The sequence below is a fragment of the Hippoglossus hippoglossus genome, chromosome 13, assembly GCF_009819705.1.
Source record: "Hippoglossus hippoglossus isolate fHipHip1 chromosome 13, fHipHip1.pri, whole genome shotgun sequence".
Lineage (NCBI taxonomy): Eukaryota > Metazoa > Chordata > Actinopteri > Pleuronectiformes > Pleuronectidae > Hippoglossus > Hippoglossus hippoglossus.
The window spans coordinates 22,951,664-22,968,230 of record NC_047163.1 but is presented as its reverse complement, the minus strand read 5'-3'; the positions used below and the strand labels follow the sequence as shown (position 1 = coordinate 22,968,230).

Sequence of the window (16,567 nt, the reverse complement as noted above, 5' to 3'; positions counted from 1 at the left end):
GTGAGACACGAATGTTTGCATCAATAACACACAGAAAACTTTTTTTTTCAACAAAGGTTATTAATACATATGCATTAAAGGGAACACAAGGAGAACATTTATCAGAAATTCTTTTCTGACATCAAAATATCTGTGTCTCAATTCAGGGGCCACATCCTTCGGAGGCTGCATTTGACGACCGATTGCGTCACAGTGACACGACTAAACTGTCCCATTTTAAAGGCTTCCTCAAATGAAGCTGACAAACACGTCCTTTCATCCCCTATCAAAGACGGCTCCAACGGATGGATCCCTCTCCGGCAAACCTATCCCACCATTCATTGCACCTCAGTGACAAACTGTTTCTAGCCAGCCAGCGACGAGGCCAAAATGTCAGACGCTTACGATTTTAAATGCAAGTATCAGACTCAACTAAACAGCTAATAGTACATGTAAAAAAAATAAGGGGACATTAAAACTTTCTTGTCTTGTCCAACTGCAGCTCTGTTGCTAGGCAACAGCGGTAAGGGCGGGTCAAGTAGGTGACACAAATCATGAAAATTCTCCGTGGACCAGTCTCATTTCCATTTAGGCCTTCGTGGTCAACACAGTCGTGATAGACCTCCTCCTTCGTGGGCCGTGTTGGCCACGTCTCCTGTATTGGGACACAGCTACAGTTTCTGTTTATGCCAGAGTGTGTTCAAAAAGAGACACTTCCTGGTTCTACAGTACACAGACTCCTTTGTGTGAGGAATCTGAACCGCAGCTGCCTGACACTGGGTCACTCTTGGCTCAGAACTGTTGTTGTGTGTGAAAAACTACACACCAACCACCATATTGAAAGTGTGTGTTTGTTGTCTTGTTTGTCTGATAGCCAATCTGACAATACCTCCTTTCACTCCTCCAAGCTTTAGTCCTTCCTTGTTGTCGGAGGTCATCAGCAGCTCTGTGATGCCCCTTGACAATAACGCCTGGAGAGAAGGGAGATTATGGAGGCAAGGTGTATTTGTGCACTCTTATCAAAGAACCCCCAGTTCTAATTAAAATAATTTACATTTCCGTTTCTTACCTCTTTGATGAATGGCATGTATTCTATATCCTTAGCATAGGAGCCGTATTCATTCTCCACTTGAACTGCGATAATGGGGCCATCTTTGGAAAACTGTGAATTAAATTAACCAGAAGATAGAGGACACACATTAGGGCTTGGCACCCGCTCTTGAACGTTCCTACCTGCCCTCAATGCTGTTGACGTTTTAAAAGCCGTGAAAGGAAAGAGCTTGTACAATGATGTGTGGAGTTGATAAGAAGAAAATAAGGCTGATAGGAAACAATTTGCACAATTGGAGTCAGTACGGTGCATTTTCTTGCGATCACTGGTCATATGGTCAGCGGCAGCTAATAATTGCACAATATTTTAGGAGGTGGTAAACTATTGCAAATGAGAAACAATTTGATATGAACAGATGCAAGGATTCAGTCATGAAACTAGTTTTACCTCGCTGCTATTTGGATTACATTTCAACTGCATGAATTATAGTTGCTGAAAATATGAATAGACTACAATGGCACTTAATAGAGCACATACCTCCGCAAAGGCCCCACAGTCTCCTTTAATACAATCAAACCACACCAGATATCACACACACCCTTAGATATCAGTTCCCTACATATGCCTGTTTTTTTCCACCCAGAACAATTAATTATTCCCTGTAAAATTCTTCCTGGGCCCATGTCCCACCCTTCAACCATTTCTTTAACCAAGTTTCAAGAAAATCAGTTCAGTCGTATTTGGATCATCTTGATTAGAGACAAACAGCATTGAAAACATAACCCACTTGGCGGAAGAAAGATAATCTGTATGGACAAAACAATAAAAACTCAAGGGGCTTTAATTGAAATGGCTTTGTACATATTTTCATAGTTTTATTTTATATCTTTATTCTACATTTTTTATATTATGTGCTCCAATTATACATTTTTTTCACTTTGATGGTGCTCAAATGAAAAGTACCTGGTGTGGAACGACTTTCGCGATGAGTTGATCGAAGAAGGAGTTGACTGCGTCGGTGAATCCACGGTATGTCGTTCTCAGTTTCATGTTTCTATCCCGTAGCAACCAGCTAAAAAGAGATCACAACAAAAACCATTGGAATATCCAAAAAGGCAACTTATCCAACAAGTTCCTCAAAGTGTTGTGAACTCCTTTTTAAAAAAAAACATTTTGACCATCAAAAGATAAACACACCGCACTTAGCATGACTATCATGAAGTGCTGTAGCAAGGGAGTCATGCTTTGCTGCGTTCCCCTCGAAGCGCTGTTTTGATGATTATCAAATAAATATTACCTCAAACTCACATTCCCTGAAGGCAAAACTACACCGAAAATACCAACTTCCAGTCTTTTTCCCCCTCAACAAATCCCCCACATGTGTCCGAAAGTATTTAGTTTTAAAAAATTAATAAAATTCATTCTTTCAGGCCTAGATTTAATTTTGTTTCTCTGTAATACTTTACTAAAACAACAGTGACTTCCATCTGGCTAACAGTGGTGTTAAATTAATATGATATATCCTTTAAACATAATATGTTTTCTAATGTACGTGAATATGTTAAACTCCAATTACACAAAGAGAAAATCCTTGCACAATATGAAGCAGCACATGTATTGAAACTGGCCAAATAGATGACAGCAAACTTCTAAATAATTCAACTAGCCCATGAATTATTTCCAATCCTTTAACAGATTTCGCCTGCAGCAAAGATACTGTCAACTAACAGATTACCTGACCTAACAATTCATTTCAGAGCCGATTTTTAAGATTAACTCAGCGCACTACTTTTAAAATAAAGCTTTACAATGTGACTGTGGCTGCGGAACAGGCACAACATAATCTGTAAAGGTAACGCAGAATCATGGCTCTGTGGTTTTTACCTGGGTAGTCCCCCTAAGTCCCACTCAGCACAGATGTAGGGCCCTGGGCGCAGAATCACCCAGAGGTTCAGGCTGGATGCGAGGCGGAGGAAGGCTCTGAGAGAAGGAGACAAAATGTGAAAAATGGTCTATAGTCTATTAATCATCTGTAAAGCAGATATAAAGCTGTGGCATATAATCGTTTTCAACTCAAAAAAATCAGCATAGTAAATGATCAATATCATTCAGTTTTAAATACTTTACAATACTTGTATGTTTTCATTGTCACTTTGTTTGAGAGAATGTCTGATTACTCCACTAAACCTGCCAGTGATAAAAAACATTTGATAGACCAACGCCAATCATAATCAATAAATCAGCAATCACTGTGCACAACTAATTCATCAGAAGCATTTCGTAAAGGTACACATCCTCAGTGGTATCAAATTATTCAAGACTGTGGCCAGCTCAGGCTCTTTGCAGTGCAACAGTGCCATCTGCTGGAGTTGATCTGACCTCCAACATATACCCTGCATGTTTTACCCTCCACAGTTCTCTTACTCCAAATCCAGCTGATCCTCAAAGTTGAACACCCCTTGCTCAGGCTCATGGAGGTTCCATGGCACATATCTGGAAAAAAGGACACACAACTTAAATGTTAAATTATATTTTGTGTGGTTTTAGTATTCTAATTTCCTTGTTTTCTTACATTTAGTTTATAATAATATGACTTGTGAGTATTGTGTGCTCTACTCATAATCTAAAAGCAAAGTCATAGTGTAGTGCTCTGAGGTAGGGCTGGGCAACAAAAAACATTTTCATCGATAGCAATATATCAAAAGACTTATACACATATTGATATAAAGCTTTGTGCAAACACAATGAGGAGGTTTAAGAAATAGCTGATCTACCTCAGATATATATTCACTTGTTTATCAAAGGAAGCGTTTAAAACCTTCATGCAGGTGCAAAAATCAGCCTTTACACTTTATCAATGTCGACTGGCGTGAAATTCTATCTTGATATAAAGGGATGAAACGGTTACCGGTTTCAAGGTACACCTTGGTAAAATTCCAGACAGTTAGTAGTACCGTTTTAATCATTAATTACATGGTAATTTGGTTGATACTGTCCAACATCAACCAAAGTTATCGAGTCTCCAAGATGTTGTCACAGCAAACAACCTGCATTTGTGTATTGTAAAAACATGGTGGAAGGAGACTGTGTCAGAGCTAGAGATTTATTTCAGCTGCCTAAGTGAACAAAGTCAGACGTGTGACTCAGAGGAGCGGGTGGAGTGGTGGGGTTATACGGCTCTTTTATTTTAAATAAATATATTGTTTTTAAATTACATTTTGCTGATTTTCAGCACATTTTACACTGTGAAAATACTGATAACCTTGATCATTTCTATCACAATAATCTAGATACAAAATTTGAACACCATCTCATCTTACATGATACTGTTTTTGGCCTCGTCACCCAGCCCTACTCTGATGCTCAGTACATTCAACCAGTGATAATTTGCAGTGGGAGCCTACGTTGTGAGGGTGTTGAGGCCACAAGACTTCAGCTTCAGCAGTCTATCCTGCCAGTAGGCTCTTGGGACACGGAAGTAGTGGATGGAGCCCCCCAAGATGCGGAAGGGTTTTCCCTCCAGAGTGAACTGGGACGTGTTGGCTCTCAGACCCGCCCCCCTGCTCATTCTCTTGATTTCAACAGGGTGTTTCCTAAAGGGGAAATTTATTTTATTTCACAGCCGAAAAGAAGAACTTGACTAAAGGGAATGGAGGAAAGACATTTAAAACACACATTTTCCCCTTGAGGCAAGTCTAGTCAGGAATTATACAATTTAATTGCATTTGTATTGAACCAAATCACAACATACATTATTGAGGCCAAGACCTGAACAAATTAAATACAAACCCAATATTTCCCACAACTCCTTTTTAACGGGAAGAAAACCTCAAACAGAACCAGACTCAATGTGAGCAGCTATCTGACTCGACCGGTTGGGGTGAGCGGGAAAAAAAGGGGTAGAGGAGAGGGTAGGGCAGGAACAGTTATGAAAAAGCACTGCCAGACTCGTTGTTATAATAAAAACAATGAATATATGTTGGAAAAAGGTGGCTGATATGCTGGGTGATCCTCTCAAAGTGTTTTCACTGTGTTTGAATGAATCAACCTTGCAACAGTGGAAGGTGTGAGCCTTCTGCAAAAAACATGCTGTTGGCCTTCTGGGTAAGGTTGGGCTCCTCTGCTGCACATACCTGCAGTATGTACAAAAGTCTGCATTGAGACCAGGCACATGCACAGATGGACCACAGGTGGTGCTAAAGCACCTGCCCATTTGGTCTCTAATTAAATAAGCACGCTTATTTTAGACTTTATTTTCTTCTTCTCAATCCATATCTCAGTTTTTTTAATATGGCCCATGATTGCATCAATTTTCCATTAAATGCACGTTGTTTTAACTGATGACTGCAGTTGAGTTGGACTTCTGTGACACCACACAAGCCCCTGTCTCTCCCTCTTTGACTTCACTTGTAACAACCACAACAATTTACACATGTGATTTGAGAACCCTGCGGATTGGCATCAAGGCTGTTTACTTGACCTGCCCTCTTTGGTGTCTACCAGGTAATGATAGTGTTTGAAAAGGTCAGTTTTCATATCCTGCCGTACAGTGTACATAGCCTACTACGTATATCTACCTACTATTTCCACAAACTGTCATTCTGCATGTGGGACGCATGTCTTGCTAACCATCCATTTCACATCTGGCATGTCTTTTGTAAATTGCCCGAGAAAGTGCAGTGCCAAGGTTTGTGTGAATTGGACACGAGATATGCTCAATATTGATAAGAAATGTAATAAACAGGCGACCAGCGCTCTGTAGCAGTCAGTAGGGGCGGGGCATTGTGCCAACAGTCAGTCTTAGGGCCAAGTTTCACAATCAGAATTGGGTTTTACTGCAAAGCAGGTTTACACATGCAAGGAAATTGCTTTGGTGTATTTGTGCAAGTATAAATACAAAAAAACAGGAAATAAAATTAAAATATAAAAAATACAATAGGTGGGAGGGATGTGCAATACGTTGTAAGAAAGCACTAGAGACTGGATTGTGCAAAGTACAGGCCTTGTTGATGAGGCAGCAGTCGGGGAAAAAACTGTTTTTGTGACGTGAGGTTTTGGTCCTGATGGCCCGCAGCCTCCTGTCAGAGGGGAGTGGCTCTTAAAGTCCATGTTAGACCTTTCTTTTTCGACTACAACTATCTGGTGCTGATCTCAATCATGACAACAACATTCAGAATTGCTTCCGCTTTAGCAATTAGTCTTCAAAGTCAAAGCACAATGTTTGTTCTGTTGCTGCAATGCATTATATCAAGCTGAATTTGTTGTGACTTTGGTCTGATTATGCCAGTTGCTGAAAAGACATCTGAAATAGTAGACTTGCAACATATTCAGGAAATCCTTCTTACTTAGATACAAGTAACACACGAGAACAGTAATAAAGCAAATTCAGTTTAATTTTATGAAAAACATTGACACAAAGATTTCTAACTTCACTCTGCCCCATTGACTGTATAGAAAAAGCTCTGCAAATGACTTCCCTCAGAAAGAAGTCAAACCCGAAAAACCTGAGTTGATGGCTTTCCAGGTGCATAGGAACAATATATACTTCAGCCAGCTAACCATTGTTAGCAAAACCAGTTTATAATAAAACATTACACAGCATTTCACAGATACCAACACGGTAGTAACACGCCCCAGACAGTAATAGGACAGTACTACATGTACGACAAATTTAAAGACAGAAGTGCTAATAAACAGTCAAAACTACAGCTTTCACTACTATTGATACACTGAGCGGCCATCTTGGATTTTGTAGTTGGGGGTTGTGAGGTTTCTCCGACCTTCCGAGTCAAAACTCCGACTTGAGGGGGCGTTCCAGTTGCAACTTCCAACTGGGGAAATTGGGGTTGGTAATTTCGACCTCCGAGGTATAATGGAACAAGGCATAACACAGGCCAAGGAAACAGGCAGGCTTACAACTGTATCGAGCAAAGAATCAAGCATCCTCGTGTGTTTATGAGTACTCAAAGAAATACTTGTGTAATTAAAAGATGCACTACTGTATGCAACTTTATTTTTATGAATAATATGAATAATTACAGGAGTGCCCTTTTTTTTCTGTGCACGGCCCTGGTGGAAACACCAACATGACCTTAATCCCGAATCAGAAGAACAGATGTGGTTTGAGACTCGCAGGTGAAACACACCTGAACAGCAAACAAAGTGACGCCGAACAAATTGATCATTAATGTGGTTACAGTTCTTGACCCCGAGCCAACAGGTGAGCCTGGGGAAAGTTCACATGCAGCTATATCTTCACAATAAAATCAGAGGGAGACAGCAACCCGACCAAGCAAATAAAAGAATACATTCAGACATACAGTAAGTCCAGAGAGTGAACCTTTCCGTGGGGGTTCACACAGACCTCCACACTGACGGCTCATGTATAATAGCATTGTCAGCGGCCTTACCTTGTAAACTTGTGATAAGTGAGGATGGCTCCCGCAGCGATGCAGAGCAGCAGAACGTATCTTTGCTTCAGGGACAGACGGACACTAAACACGGAGGAGCTTTCCATTGGAAACACGACTCTAGTAACCACAGCCCGACTGGACAGTGTCTCCTCCAGACAGCACGAAGTAAACCACTCCTCCACTCTGTCTTCCTGTGGGATTGACCCTCTGAACTTCAGCCCGATGAGTGTGTCGCGGTGGTTCAGGTTCGTGATACCTGTCAAACTCCCAGCCTGAGCTATCCCATGTCTACACAGCGCCACACAGCGCCACACAGCTACAACTTCCGGGATTAACGTTCCAGGGACGGATAGAAATTAAGGGACTTCCCTGTCGCGGTGTCTAACGTAACCGGTATGATCAGTGTCCACAACTGGACCAACCATGCGGGTGATGATGCTGTGCCAGTGTACTTACCACCCTGGGGAGGCGCGTCCACCTAGCAGCGGGAGCGCGCACGCACACCTGAGCGTCATTGTTCTGCAACTACTAACCGCGTTTAGGGACCGTCATCAAGTGAACGCTGCTTAAATAAAACGCAGAAAGTGAAAACTTGTCGTGGACTCTTAGTGATGTGTAAAGCCGTTTTCAGACATGATCTCCAAAGGATGTCCGGAGAATCGGGTCCGGACTTTGTACGGAGGTTGACATTTACACATGCACAACGCATGCAGATCCTCCGCTCAGATGCATTTACAGCAACACAGACATGTCTGCAGCATTCAAGTGAGGAGTGATGCAGCAGGCAGACAGGATATATACGTATTGATTCCTGAGACAAAACGAACCGAGCCTGACCTGAAACCAACAGATGTTCTGTTTTTTGTGTCCGAACCCGATCTGACCCAGATGTTTACCCCAAGGAGGACAGAGGCAGTCTTCATGGGCCACATGGACCGCATCCTCTGAATGATGCAGCCCCTGATTTGAGAGACAACTACTGACTCAGGGAAAGAAAGATAAGGTCATTGAGGATTTCAACATTTCCCCCAGGTGTATTAAAATTATCGAAAAAACCTATATTATAAATATGTCTGTTGTGTATAGCAAACACATACAACTAACTGATCATGCTAGCCACCATCCATGTCCTCAGTGTGTGTGACAACCTTATCCAGGCTATCAAGGCATCATTTTTGTACAGTGGGAAGATGTGTAGACCATAGAGTCTATGGTCACCAACCTTTTCGAGCCCAAGAGCACTTTTTAATTCCAAACGTAAGCCGAGAGCTACCACCCTGATATCTTCCAAAAAAACCACTTAGGAGGGTCATATTTATTATTTTTTGCAATTTCTGTTAAAGGCTGAATGTACAAGAAATAAATATACACAAAGAGAGGCAGTTGTGCAACTTTTTCTATTCAATGACAATATTCAAATTAATATCAATTCATATTTACAATGCAAAATATGTAGCTTCTCAGTTCCACATCATGTTCTGCAGAGGAGCTGCTACTGCAGCACAATGTTGTTACATATAGGTTTTGATTTGAATATGGCCACAAATATGATTATTTCCTTGTATGAAAGAAGTCCCTTGTACTCAAATAAATACCAGTACTACACAGTATGAAGCCGTGCATCTTTCCGCTCCTGCAAATATTTCACAATAAAAAAACCTTTTTAAACAAGGGAAAGGATATCATTAACAAACTCTGGAGTGCTTTTATTTTTGAAAAGGCTTACAGAAAGTGTTGCAACCATTTGTTTGTGACATAAATTCATCAGATAAGCATTAAAACTCAGGTGAAAGATCATTTTCTCTGTTTATTCTGCTGTGAACCAAAATGTTTATCTGTCTATGACACAAATGTATTTACAACACTTTCTGAACACGTTTCAAAGTAAAAGCACTCCAGCGTTTCACATTCTGAATCCACTCATTTGTTCCAACGGGGCTTTGATTGTTATCGACAGACCAAAAGATGCGCATCTTCATACCGTAGAGTCCTGACATCTAGTCTCGTACATAATCCGACTTGTATTGAAGGAAATGCAGGAGATAAACCAGCAGCTCAGACGCCAGTAGCGGACACACAGCGCGTGTGAAAAACAGACAACCGACACACAGCTGATCTGCGGCGCGAAGACAGCCAGTGAGTCCAGAGAGTTGGGGGACAGACAGTGAAGACTGGGAGATCGACCGGTAGATCGCGATCGACGGGTTGGCGACCACTGCTCCACATTGTGCCGCTTTGCCGTCGCAACACATTTTTCTTTCATTGTCGTAAGAAATAACTCTTCCTCCCTATCATTATGAAAATAGTATGTTTTCTTTCGCTTTTCTGCCATGTTTTCTTTAGTTTGGGGGGTAAAAACCACATCTAGCTCGCCATCATTGCTGCTCCCGCTAGCTTGTCTCAGCATAGAGTGAGATGGCGGTTTGACTTTTTTTTTAATTTCAAATTTCAGTTTTTCTTTTTTTCCTTCATTTTAAAATTGTTTTTTCTTTTTCTTTTTTTAATTTAGAGCATGCCTTGCGGGCACCGTGTTGGCTACCTCTGGCATAGACTGTACGTAGATATATGGATGACATGACAGCTTCCCAAAAGTGAATCTGAATCATCTTGATTGCCACCTGATGGCTGGCTGCAGTATAGGTTATATACCCTGCCTCTTCCACGTTAACATACTGGACATGAATCTAAAAAAAAGTCAGAGTATATACGAACAATTTTATTCTCAAAAATGGTTATTTAGAGTTTGGGTAGTTCTACACTGATGTATGTTAAAATTTCTATTAGTTTGACTTTCATTTGATAACACTAAAATGGGGTGAAATGTCATGATTGACAGCTGAGATTGACTCGTGCTAGTGTGTATTGGCAAGACATCAAAAGCACAAGATGGCGGCATCCTTGCAAATCCTTGCTGAGAACACGGAGGAAAGGGGGAGTTGTGGTTAAAGCAAGGTCAGAGGTGTGGCAAAAGGCTTTGTTTTGGTCTGAGAAGCTGGTGCTAGTGGGACATCTAATACGGATACATTGTAGTACATATAGTATATATAAGTTGTACAATATATAAGCTGTACACTAGTAAGACTACAGTCGCACACGGTCCCTTGTCTGTAGACTGTGACTTGGCCCACTAGATGGCATTAGTACATTACGCAGGAGTTGTATACTATGCCATGAAGCCAACATATAATGCAATACAGTATAATGCAATGTGATGCCTGCATTCTCTGACTGCCACACACACACATACACACACACTGAAAGAGAGAGAGAGAGATAGAGAGAGAGAGAGAGAGAGAGAGAGAGAGAGAGAGACAGTTAGACAAAGCACTATTATATTTTTGTTCTGAAACGACAATAGTTTCCCTTATCTACAGAGTTTGAGGCCTCCCAGCACCGTCCTCCTTTACAATGGTACAGCTGTGACAGTAATGCATCTGGACTTTCATGATAACCCTGGGTAAGGCTTTGCTTTTATTGTGCTTAATTTATTTTGTACAATCTTTATCCATTTGTATGTACAATATTACAGATTAATGATTTACTGATTGTAAAGATTTACTACGTATAGGTTTAAATGTTAAATACTTTACAGTTTTGAATATAATCATCTAACACAAACTTGTTTCAAAGACTGGACCTCTATTTTATAAAACAGTTCCCATCACCACCCTGAAGTGAGGAGAATGAGTCATTCGGAGGGTCTGAGGGCGAATTCGGATCAGTTCACTCTGGAGGGAGAGCCCTTTCGCATCCTGGGAGGCTCCATCCATTATTTCCGTGTGCCCAGAGCGTACTGGGGGGACCGGCTGCTGAAGATGAAGGCTTGTGGCCTCAACACTCTCACAACGTAGGCTTCCACTGTAACACGACTCACACAGCAGGATTTTCACTGTTCCAACACAGATCAGATTAAATTGAATGTGTTCGTATCCTAAAATGAAATAGAAACATTGGCAAAATCAGGATTTTAGACGTCTTTTTTTTAGATATGTGCCATGGAACCTGCACGAGCCTGAGAGAGGAACATTCAACTTCCAGGAACAGCTGGACCTCAGGTGAGGCACCCTCTATCTTTTTTTCCCCTCCTCTTTGTATTCAGAATGAAGCAGAGGTTTTCTCTTCTTTTCTCAGGGCCTACATCAGTCTAGCAGCAGAGATGGGTCTCTGGGTCATCCTGCGTCCTGGACCCTATATCTGCGCTGAATGGGACTTGGGTGGGTTGCCTAGGTAACACCATCTGGTCATTATCTAAAAATGCAGCCAAATACTGTATGAGCCGTATGCCACTAGAGTTGTTCTCATGTTTGTTTGTTTTCAGCTGGTTGTTACAAGATAAAGATATGCAGCTGAGGACAACTTATCCTGGATTTGTAGATGCTGTCAACCTCTACTTCGACAAGCTTGTCTCAATTATCAAACCTCTGATGGTAAGTCCAAATAACTGTTTTCATTATATTCTTTTTTTTTTATTACTATCCATTTTTCATCAATGGTGCAGCAAAATACTTTTCCTTGATTTTGTTTTTTAAGTTTGAAGATGGAGGACCAATCATCGCAGTGCAAGTTGAGAACGAGTATGGATCATATGCAAAAGATGAACAATACATGTCTTTTATAATGAATGTGAGTCCATTCATTTCAATTTCTTTGCTGATAAAATGTTTATGTTACATCGTTCTGCAGATATTTCCGCATCCCTCTTGTGTGTGTGACGTTTTTCTCTTCCTCTGACGGCAGAGTCTCCAGACCAGAGGAATCCGTGAGCTCCTGCTGACATCAGACAACTGGGAGGGCTTGAGATATGGAGGAGTGGAAGGAGGTAGAAGTAACCTTTGACTTACATAAAAAGAAAACCCTGATTGCAACATCCAACTTTGAAGCTTTTTAATGTTTAGCCCTTGAAACTGAACTATGTATATAACATGTTTCTCATTTCAGTTTTAAAAACAATAAACCTTCAGAGACTGTCATTCGGAGCAATCCAGCACTTGGCTGACATGCAGGTAAATTACATTTATTGGTTATTTCTGCTTTTGCATATGTAAATATATCGTGCCATGGGGAAAATAGTCCATTTTGTATTTTTGTGAAAGCCTCTGATAGATGAGTATAATATGTATGTAATGCAGACATGTGTTCTGTTTTGTTTAGCCGCAGAAGCCTCTGATGGTGATGGAGTACTGGTCTGGGTGGTTTGATGTGTGGGGAGAGCATCACCATGTGTTCAATGCTGAGGGTACAGAAACACTTCAATCATCAATAATCACAATAAAGCCATTCATAACTGCATGTGGCTCTTTGGCCCAGCCTGTATATTACTATATGCTTTGCTTAATTAATTACAACACCGTAATAATTACAAAAGTTGATTTACTTAAAAAAGGTGACTAAATATAACAATTTGTATTAAGTTATGTTAACTTTGTATCTACTTGTTAAGTTCACGTAAAACTATTTACTTATTTTCTCAAGTTTTTTCAACTTAAAAATGGCAAGAGACATTAACTTTCACTGTGTAAGTAAAACAATTTTATCTGACTTAAGTCAGTTGTGAGTATATCTAAATTAGAAATATTCAGACTAAGCAATTAGCTTGACGTTTTAATCTGGAGATAGTCTCTCTATGATGAAAGTAGCTTCCAGTGTAATTTAGTGACATTAAAATTTCAAACAGTCAGTGATCATAGGTGATTTATCAATTTAATGGGCAGAAACCTTCTCAGTTATTACTTACTAACTATTTTTCATCTTACTAACTGTGCATAGCTTTACTTAAGTTGAGTTGAATCAACTGGACTGCGAGAAATAAGTAAACAAAACTATAGATGCATTCAGACATGCACTGAACTCTGGAGATCCACCGGACTATCTCCGGAGGGGCTGTATGCATGAACGCAAATGTCTGACTGAGAGCCTCCGGACTTTCTTCAGACTTTCTCGTGAATAGGATGGAACCTATTCAGTGATTTGTGCTCCCTCTTGACAGACATGCTAGCTGTGGTGTCAGAGATCCTGGAGAGAGGTGTTTCCATCAACCTGTACATGTTTCATGGTGGAACCAGCTTCGGCTTCATGAATGGAGCGATGGACCTCGGTGCTTACAAACCCCAGGTCACCAGTTATGGTCGGTATAGACATAACCCCTTCCCACGAGAGCTCTGAGACTAGAGAGCAAAGGCTCTTACAGATCTCCCCCCAATACATACATAGCCCTTATACTGTTTTTGTAAATATTTTCCCTCCAGATTATGACGCTCCCTTATCCGAGGCTGGAGACTGCACCCCGAAATATCAGCTGTTGAGGAATTTATTCAGCCAGTACTACTGTAAGCTCTTCTTTTAACATCCACATGCTCTGATTGAAAGCTGTGTACACCTAGCAATTCAACTGATGACTTCACTACTCTGAGCATCTGAGTCTGTCATAATCAGACTTAATTACTGCAAATGTTTTTGTCAACTCGTGTTCCAGCTGAGCCTCTTTCTGAAGTGCCATCTCCAAGGGGAAGGAGAGTGTACGACCCTGTCTTCATCCAGCAGCACCTGTCACTGTGGGACAGCCTGCACTTCACTGACAAGGTGGGCTGCAGATATACCGAGCAGCTGTCAGGTGTGACAGTTGATTCTATAGTCTACAGGATGGAAAATGTTTTATCCAATCTCCACCACACTGTCCCTGCTGGGATGAGAGCAAGAAGTTGTGGTGAGCCTCAGACGGACAGGATGTTGTTGTTATCAGCCTGTTGGTCTGTTGCTGTGTGTCCCATTTCAAGAGATCTGGCAACCTGCTGCTTGTCTGCTCAGATTTCATCATATGCCAACTTTTGTGAACACACCAGCTTTTTTTAAAAATTGGTGCACATATGCTGTTTAGACAACTGATTTAATTCCACGTACAGTTCAGTCTCATGCATGCATGTACAGTTATATTCAGTGAAAATTCATATTTTCACACAAACAGGGACTGTAAAATGACACAAACACGCCGTTATTTCCAGAGGCTAATCTGTTGCACTGTTTGACTGTGCAGCCTCACAGGTCAGAGAGGCCGGTGAACATGGAGAATCTACCTGTCAACAATAACAACGGTCAGTCGTACGGTTACACGCTGTACGAAACCACCATCAGCAATGGAGGTGTCCTCAACTCCAGGAACAACATCAGAGACAGAGCGCTGGTGAGGGCATGCAGATCAACCCCAGAAACACATACTGTACACAAATTATATAGTTTAAAAATAACTAGGTAACGTGGTTATAATTAATCCTGTCACTGTGACTGTTAATGTTTTCTAGGTTTTTGTGGACAGACAATTTGTTGGTAGTTTGGACTGTAAGACCCATGAGCTGACACTCCCTGATGGAAAGGTAATGATTTTTGTCTCATTAAGGACTTTTGTGGTGGAGGAAGCACTTAGTTTTTTACTTTTAAGTAAAAGTACAAATAAATAAACAAAAATGTACTTAAGTTAAAGTGCTAATAATGTTTCTTTGCTTAATAACTTTCTAAAATGTCTCTTGGTTTTGTGCAACAAAGCGAGAGAGAACGTTGAGTTTTCTTGTGGAGAACTGTGGACGGGTGAACTACGGGAAAGCTCTGGATGATCAGCGCAAAGGTATTCCACCTTCAATCGCTTTCACACCATTCCTACCATCTGAATCTGCCATTACCCACCGTGCACCTCTGATGTAGTACGGACACAAGTATTTTAGCAAAGGAAACATCACAACAGACTAGATGTTGCTTGGACACCGAATTCTCTTATATAAACTCAAACATGAATAATTAGTGTAACTCTCTTGTGTGAAGGCTTTCTTCTTCCTTTGTCATGTGTTGTTTTATAAGACACCCATGCAGCACCTTCTATATGTCAGATAGAGCACACCAACAAGTGTGCGAGTGTGTCTGTGTACAGTGTATCTTCTACTTGTTTACACTTCATGTTTTTACCTCGTACTTTACAGGTATTGTGGGAGAAATTCTGTTGAATCATTTCCCTCTGAGAGGATTTACCATCTTCTGTTTGGATATGAAGCCAGGCTTTATCAAAAGGTTGGTCAACTGAATTTGAAAGGACAGATTCACCCTAAAACACTTTGTACCTTATATCTATCTTAGTGCAAAGTATACTCAGTTACTTCCCAATTTCTATCACGATGTGTCAATTCTTACCAGATGATGTCCAGATTTCTTTTTGTTTCAACTGATTGTTTGATCGTGTTTCAGATTAATAAATTCAGGTTATTGGAAGACTGACTTCAAGTCGCCCTGCATCCCAGGGTTTTTCCAGGCCGGACTCTATGTGACTGGGCCTCCCACAGACACCTTTGTCACACTCCCTGTGAGTCAAACCACAATATTCCATAATTAACTACATATATCGGAACTGGGAATTGTTGTAGTATTAATATGCTTTTTGGAGTGTCATGCTATACTATGATGCTTGGTGATGGTGTTGATACTTTGCAAACACACATTCTAATCAGTTATAGTGCATGCATCCACAGGGTTGGGGTAAAGGACTCGTGTTTGTCAACGGGCAGAACCTCGGACGCCACTGGCTCATCGGTCCTCAGCATTTCCTCTACCTTCCAGGAACATGGCTCAGAAGTGGAGAGAATCAGGTAAACCTGATCCGATGCAACATTAGGGTGTTTGTCCATTTCTGATTTCTGTTTTGCTGTAATCTGTGAGAGATTATGTTCACACAAAATCAAGCACAATTTTGCTCTCTTTCAGATAATTATTTTTGAGGAACAAAAACCAGACGACAAAATACTGTTTGCCGAACAACCTGACCATGGAAAGACAATTGATGTTTACAAACTCCCCTTTTGCACACTGCTGTGAAGATAGGGAGAACAAACGTGCTATTCACACACACACACACACACACACACACACACACACACACACACACACACACACACACACACACACACACGTAGGAAATACACATTATTACCATTTGCCTGTACAATTAATCATTCACCATGACATTCTTGAACATTCTTTTGGTTAAAGAAAGTTTTTTTTCTCTACAAAGGTTTTGTGAAGTGTTACATTAATTCTGCATCTTGTTGCCCACAAACTGTAACATAAAATAAAAAAGTATTATCTTCTT

At 40.8% G+C, this 16,567-nt stretch overlaps 2 protein-coding genes across 2 annotated transcripts in view; one reads left to right on the top strand and one right to left on the bottom strand.

Moving 5' to 3' along the window:
- The window catches only part of LOC117772320 (beta-galactosidase-1-like protein 2), a 23,027-nt gene extending 15,087 nt beyond the window's left edge, over positions 1-7,940 (bottom strand). The window contains exons 1-7 of the mRNA XM_034603349.1: positions 7,441-7,940; positions 4,435-4,623; positions 3,455-3,523; positions 2,915-3,010; positions 1,994-2,102; positions 1,049-1,141; positions 869-950 (exon numbers count right to left, since the gene is read on the bottom strand). Of these exons, the coding sequence (XP_034459240.1) occupies positions 869-950; positions 1,049-1,141; positions 1,994-2,102; positions 2,915-3,010; positions 3,455-3,523; positions 4,435-4,623; positions 7,441-7,547 (745 nt within the window). The 5' untranslated portion in view covers positions 7,548-7,940. The remainder of the gene's footprint in view (positions 1-868; positions 951-1,048; positions 1,142-1,993; positions 2,103-2,914; positions 3,011-3,454; positions 3,524-4,434; positions 4,624-7,440) is intronic.
- glb1l2 (galactosidase beta 1 like 2) lies at positions 7,203-16,567 on the top strand. Its single transcript, XM_034603348.1, has 20 exons — positions 7,203-7,250; positions 10,818-10,900; positions 11,099-11,290; positions 11,430-11,498; positions 11,575-11,670; positions 11,762-11,870; positions 11,974-12,066; positions 12,181-12,262; positions 12,382-12,446; positions 12,595-12,679; positions 13,430-13,567; positions 13,689-13,769; positions 13,916-14,022; positions 14,474-14,620; positions 14,739-14,810; positions 14,980-15,058; positions 15,408-15,495; positions 15,670-15,784; positions 15,951-16,067; positions 16,183-16,567. The coding sequence occupies exons 1-20, from the start codon at positions 7,218-7,220 to the stop codon at positions 16,291-16,293; spliced, it is 1,962 nt and encodes a 653-aa protein (XP_034459239.1). The 5' UTR covers positions 7,203-7,217; the 3' UTR covers positions 16,294-16,567.

What these genes read in the sequence shown, in the direction of transcription:
- glb1l2 (XM_034603348.1), top strand. Translation starts at nt 7,218, where the DNA reads ATGTGGTTACAGTTCTTGACCCCGAGCCAACAG. An exon ending in CCATGTGTTCAATGCTGAGG is followed by an intron (nt 12,680 to 13,429) that starts GTACAGAAACAC and finishes CCCTCTTGACAG; the next exon opens with ACATGCTAGCTGTGGTGTCA. An exon ending in TGACACTCCCTGATGGAAAG is followed by an intron (nt 14,811 to 14,979) that starts GTAATGATTTTT and finishes TGTGCAACAAAG; the next exon opens with CGAGAGAGAACGTTGAGTTT.